Below are 17,179 nucleotides of genomic sequence, written 5' to 3' on the forward strand. Positions count from 1 at the left end.
TGAAAAGGAGAAAAAATAAATAAATACGGTAATGCTATGGATCTTTGTTGTCGATAGCCGCCATCGGCAGAAATTGAGTTTGTTTAAAATTGTTCAAATCCTAAATGATGGCTTCTCAACTGTATATTTCTTGACTTTCTGTAGCTTTCCATAAAAAAAAAAAAGGATTTGCTTAATGTTAAATCAAAATAAAACATGCTTTTAGTTTGGAAATAAATAATGTTTTTGCCTATTTTTGCACATTTTGAAACAAAGACTTATTAAATGATGTTTGTTCAATTTTTGCTTTGTTCATTTGAAACAATGTCTGTTTTTTTTACCGAGGGATGGAAACTGAAATGTGTTTTTTAATCTGATTAATCAATTAATCGAAACACAATCGACACATTAAGTAACTATTAAAATCATAGTTGCAGCCCTCCAAAATGAAACATAGTACACTTCGAAAGCAATGCCTTTTCTCAAAATGTAACAAGCATCTAATTTGCCTTGAGAACTTACAAAGCAGGTCCACGCCAAAGTGATGCTGCGTGATGTGTTCGAACAGAGCGGTCAGGATAGGGAGCAGAGCCACCGTAGTGTAGTTGATGTTCTGCGACACGCCTTTCATCTGCGAGCGCGAGTGAGTGAACTTCCCCAGCTTGAGGTTCTCGAACGTCCTCTCCAGGTCCTCGGCGGCATTCTCAAAGAACGTCCTGAGCCCGACCCTCACCAGCTCGGAGCCCGACTTCATCACTGTCCTGCATAGTCAAAAAGAACTTACTCAACACTCAGAAAGCAAGCACAGCACTTCTCAGTATGAACGTTCATAAAATATGAGACATCTACCTCACTACCTTGAAACATGCTAGATTTATTCAAGGCATTACATAATTACGTACATTAAATCCAAGGTGACTTTGTCATGTCAGAGTACGGAAACACTGTATGTAACGCATTAATATGATTAGTTTGTCTATTCTCAGCTTTTCGTGATTCATAAAATAGCTAAATGAATAACAAAGCCTTCATGTGTCCCAGCAGAAAGGAGAAATGAAAGGCAAGACACAATGTGGCCTTCATTATGTGTGAGCTGCATTAATAAGCAGCACGTTGAAAGCCTTGGGCATCATATGCTGCATGCAACTTGTTTGCTTAATTAAATGCCAAAGGACGCTCTTTGCTAGTGCCAGTGCTTCACACAAGACATTCTTGCCATAAGAACATTTCATGACAAATTCATTTCAATTGACAATAAAAATGATTTGAAGCTATATAGTCCTCGCACACTAAATAAGTAGGCAAATCTTGTGCGTCTTTTAACAGCTATCACTTCCACAGTGCGTTCAAGTTTAGATTTCACTAATATTATTCATATTTTTATAATGTTATATGCCGTCATGTTTACACCCACCTGGTATCCAGTGTGTGCGCCAGGATGTGCAAACAGCTCACCATCGTGGTCGAGTCACTTCCTAGGAGATAGCAAGCATACAACGGCGATCAATCTGGATGTAAAACCACTTCGTATGACAAATTTCAGCAAATTGCTGATGCAAAAAAAAAAATTCAAAAAGCGAGTACTTCAAATCAATCTTTTGCACTAACTTCAAAATAAAGGTAACCAAGCTATATAAGATTTGTCCGACAAAATACCAGTTTTAATGTAATGTGTTAAACTTATTGTATGCGATTTCCTGAGTGCTGCTTCTAGACAATGCTTGTCTGAAGTGTGCCACCAGAAGTGACTTGCACACACAGAGCTCAGTGAATATGCAATTAAAATAATTACAACTGATAAAGAAAAGTAATGTGGAATATTTTTACCTACAAAACTACCCCTATTCTGTTGAGAAAATCGAAATGTATAACTTTGGATAGTGTTGGTCTCCAGTGGAAAACACGCATCAAATTTGTTTGAAATGTAAACAATGAATATGTTTATTTGCATTAAAGGAAAAATGAAAAATATTAATTCCAGTGTCTTGTGATAATACATATAACATAACATAAGACTGAGAAAAATTAAAATGTGTTTTTTAATAGGTCTTAAAAGGGATAAGAAAACTTATTTTGCCATGTTGACGTGTAAAAAATATATTTTTTTCCTATTGTAGCTTTAAAGTCACATATTCAAGGCTCAGGCAATGACAGCTCAATGTGGGAAGGTCACATGACCAAACCCAGAAAACAGGTGACCCTTGAGCAGGTGATGTCATTTCCAGTCGCCACCAAGTGGAAAAATGTTAATTTTAAAGGTGTGAATTGTGAATGAGATATATTTTTTTGAGGAAGGACTTTTACTGATGAATATGGCTAAATAAGTTCAGTATCCTTACTACTGTCAGACAATTTGATTTAAGATGTGAATAATCGGTTTGCAAAAGGTACATGCGTGTGGACACATAGACATGGAGACATACACAGAGAAGTAAGACGCTTACCAAAAAGAGAGATCCTATGTCTGACAAGAGCTGCCAGTTTACAAAACAAGCTGGATGTGCAAAAAGTTAGAACAGGGAAAGAATTGAGAAAGTTACAATGAGTAAAGCCTTGTAGGAAAGACCATACATCAAGTTTGTTGTCATGCAGTGAGAGCATGCAAAGCAAATGCAGTGACCTGGTGACCATTTCTTTCTCCTTGTTGGAGGCATAGCCGCTGCTGCTAAGGTTCTGGTTGGGAGATGACAGGAAGTAGAGGGAGTGATTCTTGAAGTATTGGTCAATGAGTGGAAGAAGAACCTGGTGAGGCACAACAAAATTCAAATATTTACATAAATAGCAGAATTTGACACTGTACATGAAATGCATGAAAATCTCACTTTGGCAAAAAACTTGATTTCTTGCTCATGAGGTGACCTGTCAGTTTTGCCGCTGGCAGCCATGGCCTCTGGATTAGATGAAGATTGAAAATTTGATACAACGTTCACACGTTTCTAACAGTCACATCTGGTGCGTTCTCATACCGAGGTGAGAGATGAACTCCTGGGCGGAGTCGACATACTTGAGCAGCTTCTTGAGGAACCTGTAAGCAAACCTTTTCTCCATGGAGGAGGAGTCCTGCTCCAAATCCCTCACACCTCTGCAACGCAAGGAACGCTTCAACATGCTAATCATGGCACCTGCGTTAGTCCTGTGCATGTCTACCTTGTGATGCTGTAGCCACTGGTTTGCAGGAAGCGGAAGAGATCCTGAGCCTTCTCTCGATCCCGTGCCTTCTCCTTGGCTGTCAGCGTTTCATAGGGCACCAGCAAAGGGTGCGTACCTCCGCCTACAAGCAGTAGGGCGTGCAAGCTTAAATATGACTGAGGTACAAAATAATGTTTCTGGACAATGCCAAATCTTGCCAAAGTGTGTGCCGTGCTGTCTGTTTCATTTTATGCCCCTGTCGAGATGTTTGATCTGTCATATAAGGCAATAAAACTAAAAACATATATAGGCTGAGAGTAACTAAGTAGCTCAGACGGTTACGGACCTTCAATACCTTGGAGACCTTGACACATGATCTCATGAAAAACACCATGCCAAAATAATTTATCGATGGATGAATAGCAAAGTGTTTTGAGCTTTATTTGTTTCAAACAAACAATCAAAATTGGAGAGCCATCATTCACTTTGGCAAGATTAACACAAGGAGCTGGTACAGTACAGTCAATTAGTCAATAACATTTTCTCTGAATTAATGTGTAGATGTGAAAACTAATTGAGTGTGTCACTTTCAAATTACCTCTACATCCTAAGTCACTCTTTTTTCTTTTGGCCCAGATATTATGGTAATTTTCAGCCAACACCTCCACCATTCCCTTGGACAAGAGACAAAACAAAAGGATACATCTGCTTCAATACCGTCTGGAATTCATTATAGATTTTACAGCGGCAACTAAAAATGTTTTAAATATTGTGCAATGAGTGTGTTGATTAATCGATGACTTGGATAAAATACAGTTTAAAAAAAAGTACATTTCAATGCCTTCAGTAAAAAAAAAAAAAAAAAGAATTAAAAAAATTACATATATTTATATTTAGGGCTATATAAATAAAATTTGATTGATTGATTGATTGATTGATACAGTATATATATATATATATATATATATATATATATATATATATATATATATATATATATATATATATATATATATATATATATATATATATACAGATATTGGCTGTCAACAAGATTTCATTAAAGACAATATTCGCGCATGTAGGACATACTGTATAGAAAGAAAGTTGTGAACTCCCAAAAAACACGTGGGCTATATTATCTGAGAATATAATCTACAACGATTATAACAACGAACAAGCAATGGTTTTGGGTGTTCAAATTAGAAAGGGGAGTCAAGCATGAAAAATGGCCATGCTCATCAAGACGAATAAAAAGCAGATTAAGTAGACTGATAGGAAGTTATTGACGTTGTATTTAACAGGCCACTACACTCTGAGGTTTACTCGTGGAATATTGTTGATGTGTTGTCTGCAAGTCACTTTAAAGACATTATTACATGCATAATCTTCATAAACAATATGTAAGTGTAAACTAAATAGTAGTCAGTGTTTATTGACCTTAAATGGTAATCACTAGAATGTTAATGCTAATCGTAATTGCTAACCGTTGAGCAAAGGCTAAAGTTTGTTGGTGTAGAATAATGGATATGTTTATGCATTTACTTCAACTATATCGATATCATTATTGATTTTAAAAAGATTTGATAATGAGAGCGATAGAATATTTGTCAGTTGATCGATTACCGTATTTCTCCCTGTACAAGTTGACCTCATGCATAAGTCGATTCTCCCGATTTTACTTCAATTTGGGTGAATTTTACAAAAATGCATGTATAAGTCTACCTCTGACTTAAGTGGTTACACATATCCTGGCTGTCCAATTAAAACACATGGTGTTTGTTATTAAAATGGCAAAATTACGGGACGGACGCATTTCTCATTTCTTATATTAAATAATATACTGTTGCAGTATTTTACACACATAAACGCAAATGCTGAAACTAATGTTGCAACAATAAAACACCCCACCCCCCCACCATGGAGGTTGAAAATGAGGGAAAAAAACACAGAAAAATATGGCAGTCTCTGTTATTTAATCTGGTAGTTTTATTTATTCTTGTAGGTAATCTGGTAATCTTGTTGTTTGATCGAAGAAAGAAACCCAAACAAATGTGTTATCGCTCACTTGCAGATCTGTGGATAGAATCAACATTAAAACCATTTGTCTGAAAATGTTAAAAGATGGTGGATTCAACTGAGGGGCTTGTTCTATACCACTCCCTATTCGCACTTTGTATGACTTTACTTCATACCTGAGAGGCTTGAGAAATTTTTCGTATTTTTTCATTCTCCCTCTGTTGAGAATTGCTCTCTCCATCTCTGGCTCGGTCAACGCTCCAGCCCATTGCCAGCATGCTCTTCAGTGCCTCCCTGATTGGCCATCTGTAAATCTCTTTCTCCTTAACACCGAAAGGCAACGGAATGAAACAAGCAACAGTCACCTTGGTGCTTCCTTTCATCAGGACATATTGGAAAATTCTATTTATATCGACTTCATCTTCAAGTTGATGTTCCCTTACCTTTTCTGTCAGAGATTTGTATGTCCTGAGTTGTGGGTGGATTTTTGCCTTTTCATCTACGCAGTCTCCGTATTTCCACCCAAGCATCACCTGGAGAACAATCACAGTGGATTGTGATGGATAAGACAAGCTTCGCTATTGTTTCCTAATATCCCCCACACAATGATACTTTTGGATTTTGTCCTACTTGATTGTTTCTTTCTTTTCACAGATGCCACAATGAATCATGTGGTGAAGTAGTGAACATTAAACAATGGATGGAATTGGACCCTTTACAAAAACAAGCTCCCTGATTGTCATGAGAAAAGGTGCTCACAATAGTCCTTTTTCTACCACCATCATATCTAGTGTTGCATAATTGATTGCGGAAAGGATTATTTGCCGAGGTTTATTTTTTGCTCCAGGGAATTTCCTGCAAATTCTAGTGGCAAACACGCATTTGCTAAATGATGAAAAAGAGAAAGGGTCGATGGATTAAAACAAAAGTGGAAATTACTGTTAGCAGGGCTGTCCTGCCCATGAGATAGGCAGATGCTAAGAGCGCTGTGGACTTTAGGTGGCGCCAAATATTGGCTGAAAATTGTCAATATAATTACAGATTTTTTTTATTTAAACTAATGATTTCAAGTCAAAGGGAAAGGACTTAATTTAGATCAATAGAAACATGTAAACAAGCAAAGACGTGCAGAACTGTATGTCACATGCATTGAATTAACCCTTGAGTGCCTGTCAATTGGCTGTCCATTTATTTAACAACTCATGGTGGAGGCAGTTACACTTTAAATGGTAGATGAAAGGTGTGACCTTTTAAGTGCGACCTTTTGTTGGCATAGAAATGTGATTGGGAATGTCTAAATACTTTTCAGTTAATGATTATACTGTAGTTTGAGTTTGGCTTTACCTTCTCTGCTGACCATTTCTCATGCGAATGTTCAGCATACTTGTTGACAAAGTGCTCAAGCTTCTCTGGTAAGGAAATGCTAAAAAAATAAATAAATAAATAAAAAAATTACTGGATCAATTTATTTTTAATTTGTACTAGAATTTTTGAATCACGCAGCTCCGCTGGCGCTTACTTTGCAGTTGCGATAGGTTTGGGCTCAAAGTTGCCTTGAGCATTTCCAGAAAGTGGCTTGTCAACTGTTCCACCAATGGCGGCATCCACATAGTCAGGTGGCAAAGCTCCAGCGATGGCACTGAGGCAAGGCATTGCCATCTTAAACAAGTCCGGATCATATTTCTGCTCAAAAGAAATAAGACAAGGTTGCCTAAGCAATGTCAGAAGCAAAGACAAGACAAAGAGGAAGCCTGGAGACGAGACGTTAACAATGAATTATCTTAAGAGCCCAAAGCACAAGCATGTATAGGGTTCTGGATCAATATCACCCAGTCTGATATTGATGTTTTCGGGGCTGCCTCTGTCCACAGTCTCTTTTCATGAGCATGCATTTAGATAAATGTGCTGAGTCTAGACATTTGCATCATATAAAGGTATTCATTCACACATGTATGTTCATTAAGAGACCAATAAAACACACCTAAATAACTCTTTCTCTCTCGCTGTATATACAGTATATATATATATATATATATATATATATATATATATATATATATATATATATATATATATATATATATATATATATATATATATATATATATATATATATATATGGATGAATGAAAAAAAAGTAAGGTAGTCAGCAAAAATCCAATATATACTGTATATATACTGTATATATATAATGTGTGTGTTGTGTAGATGGATAGAAAAATAGATATGGTGTTTCTGATGCATTTTGAAATTGCAGTGCAAAGCGTCAACTTGTTTATGTAGGTAGGTAGAGTATGTTTCTGAAGTAAAAACTGTTGTACTTGCTCTCTAGAGAACTTTTAGAGTATTTTAGCTCCATATAGTTTTTAAGATCCCAGCTGCTCACTCAGTATGTGCTCACATTAGTGGAGCTACTGCTAATGATTCCATTTTAAAGGACTTCTATCTTTGTCCCAATTAAAATGCATAGTGGGTAATCTGATTATGACTTCCGGCCCAATCCTTGGCGGCGATTTGCCCTCTCTCATCTTGTTTAGCAGGCAGGCTTTTTCATTTGACCTATTACATGACATCAAAACAGAAGCAGCAGGGAGCAGCAGGAAGCCAGCAGCAAACTGGAGCCTTGCCGAGCAGTAAAATCTCAATTTCAAAACATAAATTTAAACTGCAACAGTAAAATTGTGGATATACTTGTAATACAAATAATTTTGTAATTGGTCGTGTATGTCACAATCATGTCTTACTCAGGAACAAGAGGAGAAAAATGTTTAAATAATGTAGCGCAGTAGCTCTCAACCTTTTCTTTCTATGAGGTACCCCTGTTAAATATTTTTTCAGCAAGTAACCTATAGCCAGCAAGTACCAGCAAAAAAAAATTGGATGGGAAAAAAAAACAAAAAACCAACATTTAATACAAGGTGCTTTGTCACAGGTGTCTAATTTATTAAACTTGGAACCACGTTTATGGTTGTATCTCCAAGTGCATTATACTCAGCAACTACATTAAGATTGAAACATCATCTGTTTTATTTCTGGCTTGTCAGAGGAAAGCTTCCGTCACTAACAACAATGTGCAATCTAAATTTTGAAAATAGGAGAATAAAGGCATAACATTATGCAAAGACTTCAACCAGACAAAATTTAGCAATATAATGATTTATGTTCTGATTAGTTTGTTCTTAATTCGAAAAGAAAAACTTCTGTTTCTCTCATAGCATTAAAAAGCATTAATTTGATTTGCTGATACCTGCAGAAACCCTGTTAAAATCCCACATATCTCGAGTATGTCTATGTTTGATCATCCATGTCTTTCCTATATCCTCAAAAGTCATATATGTATTCCTATAAAGGACTGTATGTATAAATCAGTACGAATCATGATTATCTATGTAAATGGATGTGATGGCTCACCCTCTGAGACAACGAATCAAAGACTCCCCAGAAGATTTTCTTGGTGAGCTGAAGTTCATCTTCAGAGGCAGTGCCGTAGCTGCCCCAGCCTGATGGAAGGCAATAGTACTTCCAGTTCTGCTCATAGTGATTGGTTAGCAGCTGGAGGACAAACAAGGAGAAAAGGTCACTTCATATCAGGACGAAAGTGTATACACATTTTGCACCTCATTCTTCTAGAACAGAAATGGGCAAACTCCAGCCTGCGGTCCGGATCCGGCCCATTGGTTTTTGTTGGGTTTTGTGTTGGGTTTTTTCCGGCCGAACTAAGATGGTACAGAAATAAGATTTGACATGAATTCAAACTAGACAAGCAGGCAAATCCTTAGACTGCAAGTGTTTTATATCTCGAGAGCAAGAACAAATTTGAGAAATATTTGCTTATCATGCAGGTAAGTAACTCGCCATATTGAAGTCTTTGACAAACTCTTAACTAGCAAGCTAAACAAAAAAAGTGGCGTCGTTTTCATTATCATCATTGGCACTGGATGAAAGCAACAATATAAAAGACACCTCACAGATTCTAATATTTATCAGAGCGACTGAGAATTTTGATTTTGCCAACGTTACCACAAATGGATCACCAAATCTGACAGAAAATAAACGTCGGGATGTTCAAAAGAATTCGGGACAGGAAGAAAGAGAACAAGCGGGAGATAATTTTCCTACACTGCGTAATTCACCAGGAAGGTCTGTTTAAATCCGTGTTGCAGCTTGACCATGCAGTGAAGCCAGTTGTTCACTTTGTTCGAATGTGGGGATTTCACCATCGCCAGTTCATTCAGCTTCTTGAAGAAACTTAAGATGATCTTCCAGAGTTATTATACCATTCTATTAACCGCCGGTTAAAAAAAAGTGTATCGACATGTGTGGGAGCTCTGTTCTGAGAATTGCCAAAACACGACTATGACCTGACTTCAATGCAATGGGTGATCAACAACACTGTTTTCATTCAAAACGATGTTAATACTGTCATGCTTTTGCTTTGTCAATGTTTGATATGACTATTAAATTAGTCTTAGATGCAGTCGAATTACTGTTGCCCCCAAGCCAAAAAGTTTGCCCATTCTTGTTGTAGAACATAAAAAATAAGCCTGAAGACTGGAAATGCAAAGAAGCAGAAAAACATCGTTACGAATATTTCAATTTATGTCCCTTATTTCACAGACCAGTCACGTCATAACATTTTTACTACTTTTACCCAGCACCATGCCTGTAGCCACAAAATCTAAAACTTCATCCACATGTATTTCCTCCCCTCTAGCATACTTCTTCCGCACTCTCAGTTTAGCAGAGGTGAGACAAACACCAAACACGTGAGACACTGGGGAATTTTACGTTATCTTACTCGTAAAACACTGTAGGATTGTAGGTGAGCAGAGTAGCAAAAAGACTGGTCTCATAATGAGGCAAGATTGTGAGGCATGCAGGTGAGGCGATGGGGAATGCAATGGCAGATAAAAAAAATAAATAAATAATAATAATAATATATATATATATATATATATATATATATATATATATATATATATATATATATATATATATATATATATATATATATATATATATATATATATATATATATATATATATATATATATATATATATATATATAAGATAATATATATAAAGATAAGTGAAGCATATGTTGGCCACCCTGAGAGGCATCTTGCAGTATTCAGTCAGCAAGGGTACATCAAAGACAAGGCGATGCAGGAGTTGCTGCAGCATAGAGGGGCGAAGGTGCCTGCAGAAAAAGGCGAGAAAGAGATAAGGGTGGCCTTTCTGAGCTGCTTTTAACCACCGTCACTGACGGGAGAGACAAGCCAGATCCGATTTATTGTTAATCTCCAGCCCTGTCGACGCAGATAAATGTGCTTTTTGTGCTCTCCTCACTTGCAGACAGCCAGGAGGCACTCCTCGATGGCGTCTCTCTGGGCCTTGGTGAGGGAGCGGCCTTTGGAGAGGCGGTAGATGGTGTGCAGGGTGGAATCGATGAGCGTGGCGTGGTGTTCGGTGCCGGCAAATAGGGGCGCGCAGCGGGTCAGGAGGGGGAGCATGGCTGAGCCGATGTAACGGTTCATGGCCAACGCTGTCTCAGTGGTGCACAGACCCTCCTGCCGAGAGAGTGGGCAAATTACACTTGAACTCATTCAATCCCGAAAACACACTTACACATCTTTATAGGGTGTACGCATTCATTCCAAGGTACAATTTTAGATTTTTTTTTCAAATATTAGTGTAAAATAGGGTCTCAAATTTGTTTTTAGTATAAAGAACATGAATGAATGTCTTAGACTAAAACATGCATTTTTGAGGGTTGAATGAGTTAAAAGCATGTGAATCTGTGAACAATTTGGGGATTCCAACCAACCATATTCGGATTCAAACCAAATGGCACAGTTTTTCTTTTTGTTTTCAAATATTGAGCTGTGTTATATAAAGTCTATTCTGCTTAGGATCACAGAGAAGTTGAAGCCCTCTTTTCCAGAGACAACTATTAATCGACAAATAAATGATGATCAAAATGAACAAGATGAACCATTTTCATAATCAAGTAATCAGTTTAATCGTTGTAGTTTAAATTGGTCCTTTTGTGTTTTGACTTTGTAAACTAAATCTAACATTTTTCTCACGTTATAGACCAAAACAGTCGCTGAATCATTTCTGTACGCGTTATATGCACAGTTAATTTAAAAAATGTCCTGTTTTTGAATCAACCAAGAATCAAAACATGTTTTTTATATCAATTAATTGATGATTGACAAAACAATTGACAGATTAATCTGTTATTGAAATAATCGTTAGATGCAGCCCCTATCTTTTTAATTTCCACCTTTAGTGGTGCCAAGAAATTTAAAACTTGAGAAATTATTTTAGATTTTTAATTAATTGAGAAAAAAACATTTTATTTGTTTTTTTGCACACCTCCAACAAAACTCAAACGCAAGAGCCTGATGCCTAAAAACTGATCTCATCACAATTAAAAAACATAAGGCTTTAACTCTCACTCTAATTAATTTGGTCACAATTAGTCTGTTATACTCCTATGTAGAATTCTTCAATTCTTTTCTAATTCCCAAATGAACATATCCATGTTTTCCACTCAGCCAATATTTAACTCTCAGGCTATACTTCAGGATAATTCAACCACAATCTAGTAAAGCAAAAACAGTTAGCAGAATGCGCTAAAAGGAGCAAGCCACAATCCTGGTAAAAGATACACATGCAGTTGAGATCCAATTAGCGTTGAGTATCTGTTGATGTGAAAAGGGCCGTGTTTTATAGGGACACCATTCAGCGATAATAGCTTAATGAGTTCAATTCCAATTCCTTTTATACTGTCACATCAGCCCCGGACACTGGCAGCGATGCACAAATAATTGAAGTATTTCAACTGAATCACAAAGAACTGGATGCCTGATAGCCTCAAAGAATTTAAGGAACAATTATTAAAAGCACCAATATTTTGTTCCACAAAATAATTGCTGAAATTGCAGGGTGGCCACATTATCCACACTTCTATACACGTACTGTATCTAGAGAGTTTGCAGCCCTCAGGTCAGGAAGGAAGCCAACTTCAAGAAGATGAAGTAAAAAGCTCTGGTCCTCAATACCATACACTCGGTCGAGGAACAGCACCATGGGGGCCTTGTGGTCCGGGCAAAAGCTGGCTGACATATCGGGTTCTGTCACTGAGCCGTCTGAGATGCACAAAGAGAGGAATAAATGCTTACTCAGATTTACGAGTCCGGAAAACATGCTTGAAGAAAATGCATGAGATTGTTTTTTTTCATATGGCCCTCACTATACATACTAGTATATTGTATACTGTATATTGTATACAGTGTTGGGAGTGATGCATTACAAAAGTAATGTAATTACTGTAATGCATTAATTTTGCTGTAACACGGTAGTGTAATACATTACAGACAAAAAATAGTAATATTTTACTCGGTAAGAATGGCAGCAATGCGCGTTACAATCCGTTATAGTATATAGCCCCAAAAAAATGCTCCAAAACACTTTAAATTTAAAATATTGATTGAAGCGGTTGATAACAAGACTGCAGTTCATTTGGTTGCCTTGAGGAGACGCTAGTGTATTGCTGGTATGCAGAGAACTTTGTTTAAATTGGGGTGTCAAATTGATTTTATGGTGGGCAACATTGTAGCTAGAAACTTGAGGTCAAATCAGCAGTTCACTTGCCGCATAAAATGACATGGCGGGCCGGATCTGACCCCCAGCCGTGAGTTTGACACCTGTGGTTTAGGTCGTTTTTGTCCAAGGGAGCAAAAATGTTTATTTTGGGATAATTTTTAAAATAAATTTACGTATGTTTAGTTAAGTCATTCCACTTGATGAGAGTAATGTGAAGGTAATGCAATAGTAGTGGAGTGCCTTACATTTCAAATACAGTAATATTATAATGTTAGGAATTACTTTGGAATGACAGTAGCATAAAATAAATAATGCATTACAGTTTTAAAGTAACTTGCCCAACACAGATGTACATACAATACAAACGGTTTCCAAAAAATTATGTGATTTTTTTTTTCCAATCCATTTAACCAGCTGCAAATTATACATAGATTGTTGCTATTCGTTAGCTGGCCCAGTTGCTGTCCCGCATAAATAAAGGGGTTCTCCACAGTTTTAAGTTGTAATATTGTTTAGACCAACATTTGAGATTCAAGAGTTTGACGAGGTTTGATGGCAGGTTAAATAAGTGTCTCAATACTTTTGTCCTTGTTGCGAGTTTGATTATTCAGCAGTTGAGATGAGAGTTGTCTGTTTTTGACACTGGTCTGCTGACAGAGCTCACAGATGCATAAGAGGCACATATTGCCAGGCTTATGCAGATCAATCAATAGAGCAAGACAGCTCAGTGTAGAAGTGATCTGGCTTACTCAGAGCTGCAGGAGTGCACAGAAAAGCGCTTGGCTGATTAAAAAGGCATGAGCAGTAAAATGAAATCAATAACCTTCCGCCCTGCTCTAAATGTTCAAGCTTTTGTAACCATTGTTATATGAGGCACTCCGTTGTAATACGCAAATATAATTAATACTGTTGAATATCATGTAACAATCAAACACTTTTGTGTCAAAAATGGACTGATTTGCTACTTTCTGGGTTGTCTTATTCAAGGAAAACTTTTTTTTTTTGTACAAAATCACCACATTTGTTTGAGCTACTTTCATTAAAGGGTGTATGGATACATTTTTTTTTACATGCACCCGTTAAGCTTTAGGGGCATTACGGTAAATGCAGCAAAAAAAAAAAACCTCATCCTCCTGCTGTCCGTAGCTATAACAGACATGGTGCCTCTCCCCGTAATATAATTTAATGATAACTAGACCTACGATTATATTTAAAACATACTGATGGTCATTAAGAAAACATTTACTTGTAAATTCATTACATTTATAATCATTTAATTGATTCATTTTTAATGAAAAATGGTACAAATCTTAAACAGTCACCTTAAAGTTACCGATTTTTCAGGAATAATTGGTGCAAAACAAGGCAGAAAGCTGATAGAGTTTTTGGGGGGTTTTATTTCACAAAAAAAAAAAAAAAAATGACTGGCTATATTTAATCCAACTGTTTTTAGACAGCTGGATTTGAATTTAACTCAACTTTTTTTTTTTAATTAAATATAAAACTTCAAAATGTGTTTAAAAACAAAATCTTTTCACTATAGTGTGGCATATTTGACAGCTTGTAAACATACTGTATATAATGTATGTTCTGTACTAAACGTCATTTTGGTCCTCACAAGTTGAAGTCCTGTAATTTACTCCACGAGGAGAAGTACACAATTTAACTGTAATAGAAGAGACTGCTATAGAGTGAAGACTATACCTTTATTAACGATAGGTGTTTTCAGTGGTATGCTAATGATTCCCACTAGATCCTCAGTGGGTACCAGGGAGCGCAAAATGGCACGGATACGGAGAGCTTCACCTTTGCCTTTGTTGATGAGCTGTAGAAAACAAAACAAAACAAAAAAAAAAAAATATATATATATATATATATATATATATATATATATATATATATATATATATGTATGTTAGTTCAATCCAACGACAAAAAAGACAACACTGATTTTCTGAAACCGCACATGCATCTCTGGGGCACAACGTCCCAACAGGTCAATGAGCGCAGAGTAGAAGGACATGATAGCATTGCCCATGTGGACCACTTCCTCTTCGTCATCGCCATTAGCCGATCTACAGGTTGTGGGTGAACACAGACAAAATGAAGACTTTATTTAAGAGCCAAGCAAAATTAGAAGAAAATATTCAAGGGAAAAGTGAGGAGCGGTTAATCTAATGGCAAAGTCCTCTGTATTGATTCGATAAGCTTCGTATGATCCGTAGGACTCACACATCACAGCTGACTCCCTGCACGGAACCAGGCAGATCCAAAGCTGGCGTCTCAGAGATCTTGATGGCCTCTTTCATGGCCGCCAGCAGTCCATTCCCTCCTTCCCCTCTCAGTGCAGGTCCGAAACACTCTGGACGACGGATGAGCAGCTTGACCACGACGCTAGAGTTCTCCTCTACGCTTTCACCTGCAACACAAAAAAGTCACTTAGGCAACTCAATGAAGTCATTTGAGACATTCTAATTAGTGTTGTATTTGAGATCACGCAGAGCTGAATATGAATCAGAAAAACGAAAGTGAAAATATTAATTGCAGTCATACCATTGACAAAGACGGCAAAGCGCAAAAAGGAGAGGTAACGTTCACCCTCAATGGGGTTCCATCCAATATCTGGATAACCTTTAGCCAGAAGCATTGGACAACTCTGGAGACCGCAGCTCGCCAAGTAGGTTACCACCTGCAGGTAGAATGACAATAACCTTCTATACTGCATACTGAATTCCATCATTCCTTCTAAATACTTTTTTATTAATTATTTGGTTTGATTACATACAGTAAAGCCATGTACACACCTAAATCCCATTTTAAGTGAATTTTCATGTTTTCAAGTGTCTTTAATGTATTGGAACACTTTCTCCCATTGAAGGTTACCAGCATTGATGGGATGTCAATGTGTGTGCTGTGTTTAAGTAATGCTTTCATTAACTGAAATGCATACTGTACACAATCTTGCTCAACACATTCATTTATACAGTACAGGCCTATAGTAAAAAGCAAGGTTTAGAACTAAGCATTAGGAAATGTTTGTGTTATTTTGCTTTTCAAATAAAATTTGAATAAATACATCGATTGCACATAGTTGAACAAAGCATTGTGGGATGCGTGGAGGTGACGGCATTCAATTAACCAATAGGCACATCTCAAAATCACAATCACACTGATTGGCTCTTAGTCAGAAATTGCATTATAGAATTGTTTAAAATTCCCAAAAAAAGGAATTATCTAGTAAATTTTGTTTGTTTTTTTAATTGTAGTGTATGTGATAGATGGCATGTGGTCAAATGTGAATTTTGTTTATGTAACCAACTTTGTAAATGGTTTAAATAATGACCCCAGAGGTTGAAAACTATCTGAAACACATAATTGCTGATGGACATGATTGCAGTCTAGTGTCAGGGGAACGCTATATACCATCTTATATATTGTTGCATGCATGCAAGGCATTGTGATGTGGGTTTAGTGTGTTTGGTCAAAACTTTGCCTACCTTTGTAGGATTGTTAAGCAATTGAAATATAGCTTTGGCTCTTTTTTCGTATTCTGTAATTAAAGTAATTAAAATAGTTTAGCTAATTAGAGGAAGAGGTATCAAAATGGGACCCTTGTGTGGTATAGTGCATTAAACTCTAAAAATGATATTTTTAAAGAGATCTACCTTGTCCAGATCAGGTTCTTCCAGAGCAAGAGCCAAACCATTGTTGTCCATAACTGACGAAGCAGCCACATCAAGAGGAGTGGAGCCCCTCATAGCTGGTGAAGCTGCAACACAAAATATACAACAGAGATAATCATGCACCCAGTTTTTAAAATGACTTTTGCAGGGTTTCTTTCATTTATTTGTAATGACATGTTGTTGGAGGAGCCAATCTCAGAAAATATATTTTTTCAAATAACAAATACTTGTGTGTAAAGTCAACCGTAATTCACCCACCGAGGCCCACGCTGCTATTTTCCAGGAGGTAACTTAGGTGGTCAAACATTGCTTTCTGGTTCTGGCGACTGATGCGGCAAAAGTAACACAGGAAGCGACAACAGCTGGCCACCATCTTGGGGAAGGCAATTTCCTAGACATACAACATTCAAACACCTGTTGTTCATTCCCAGTTATTGCCTGAACTATTTGTAGACTTCATGAAAAGTAGCAAATATTTTGTACATGAATTTACAGGATAAAGCACATTTAACAAAAAAGTGTATTTGTTTGCCACTACAATATATTTAATGTGCAGGAGTGTCATATCCATGTTGTATACATGTTGTTCATGTCACTGAGACCAGTGCATAACTGTACTTTTTGCGTGTTTTACGCTTTTTTTAAAATACATCAGAGGGATAATGACAATGATAAATTTGTGCAATCTTATTTTTGTTTCTGTTGGTTATTTGTGCACGTGTATCTAACGATGTCGCGAGCGAGCCTATATAAT

The 17,179-nt window shown here is 36.8% G+C and overlaps 1 protein-coding gene across 6 annotated transcripts in view; it reads right to left on the reverse strand.

The window, feature by feature from the left end:
- The window catches only part of LOC148412945 (ryanodine receptor 3), a 103,133-nt gene that overhangs the window by 24,455 nt on the left and 61,499 nt on the right, over positions 1–17,179 (reverse strand). For all 6 annotated transcript variants that reach the window (XM_088433316.1, XM_088433317.1, XM_088433313.1 and 3 more), the window contains exons 42-63: positions 16,684–16,816; positions 16,408–16,511; positions 15,296–15,431; positions 14,975–15,161; positions 14,709–14,817; positions 14,447–14,567; positions 12,116–12,285; positions 10,478–10,698; positions 10,238–10,328; positions 8,539–8,679; positions 6,647–6,810; positions 6,472–6,550; positions 5,571–5,660; positions 5,304–5,450; positions 3,707–3,782; positions 3,127–3,250; positions 2,946–3,061; positions 2,802–2,869; positions 2,600–2,721; positions 2,424–2,473; positions 1,394–1,454; positions 502–740 (exon numbers count right to left, since the gene is read on the reverse strand). In XM_088433316.1, coding sequence (XP_088289442.1) covers positions 502–740; positions 1,394–1,454; positions 2,424–2,473; positions 2,600–2,721; positions 2,802–2,869; positions 2,946–3,061; positions 3,127–3,250; positions 3,707–3,782; positions 5,304–5,450; positions 5,571–5,660; positions 6,472–6,550; positions 6,647–6,810; positions 8,539–8,679; positions 10,238–10,328; positions 10,478–10,698; positions 12,116–12,285; positions 14,447–14,567; positions 14,709–14,817; positions 14,975–15,161; positions 15,296–15,431; positions 16,408–16,511; positions 16,684–16,816 — 2,749 coding nt within the window. The remainder of the gene's footprint in view (positions 1–501; positions 741–1,393; positions 1,455–2,423; positions 2,474–2,599; positions 2,722–2,801; positions 2,870–2,945; positions 3,062–3,126; positions 3,251–3,706; positions 3,783–5,303; positions 5,451–5,570; positions 5,661–6,471; positions 6,551–6,646; positions 6,811–8,538; positions 8,680–10,237; positions 10,329–10,477; positions 10,699–12,115; positions 12,286–14,446; positions 14,568–14,708; positions 14,818–14,974; positions 15,162–15,295; positions 15,432–16,407; positions 16,512–16,683; positions 16,817–17,179) is intronic.

Source organism: Hippichthys cyanospilos, chromosome 14 (assembly GCF_059441005.1).
Source record: "Hippichthys cyanospilos isolate Australia breed blue-spotted pipefish chromosome 14, RoL_Hcya_1.0, whole genome shotgun sequence".
Taxonomy (NCBI): Eukaryota; Metazoa; Chordata; class Actinopteri; order Syngnathiformes; family Syngnathidae; genus Hippichthys; species Hippichthys cyanospilos.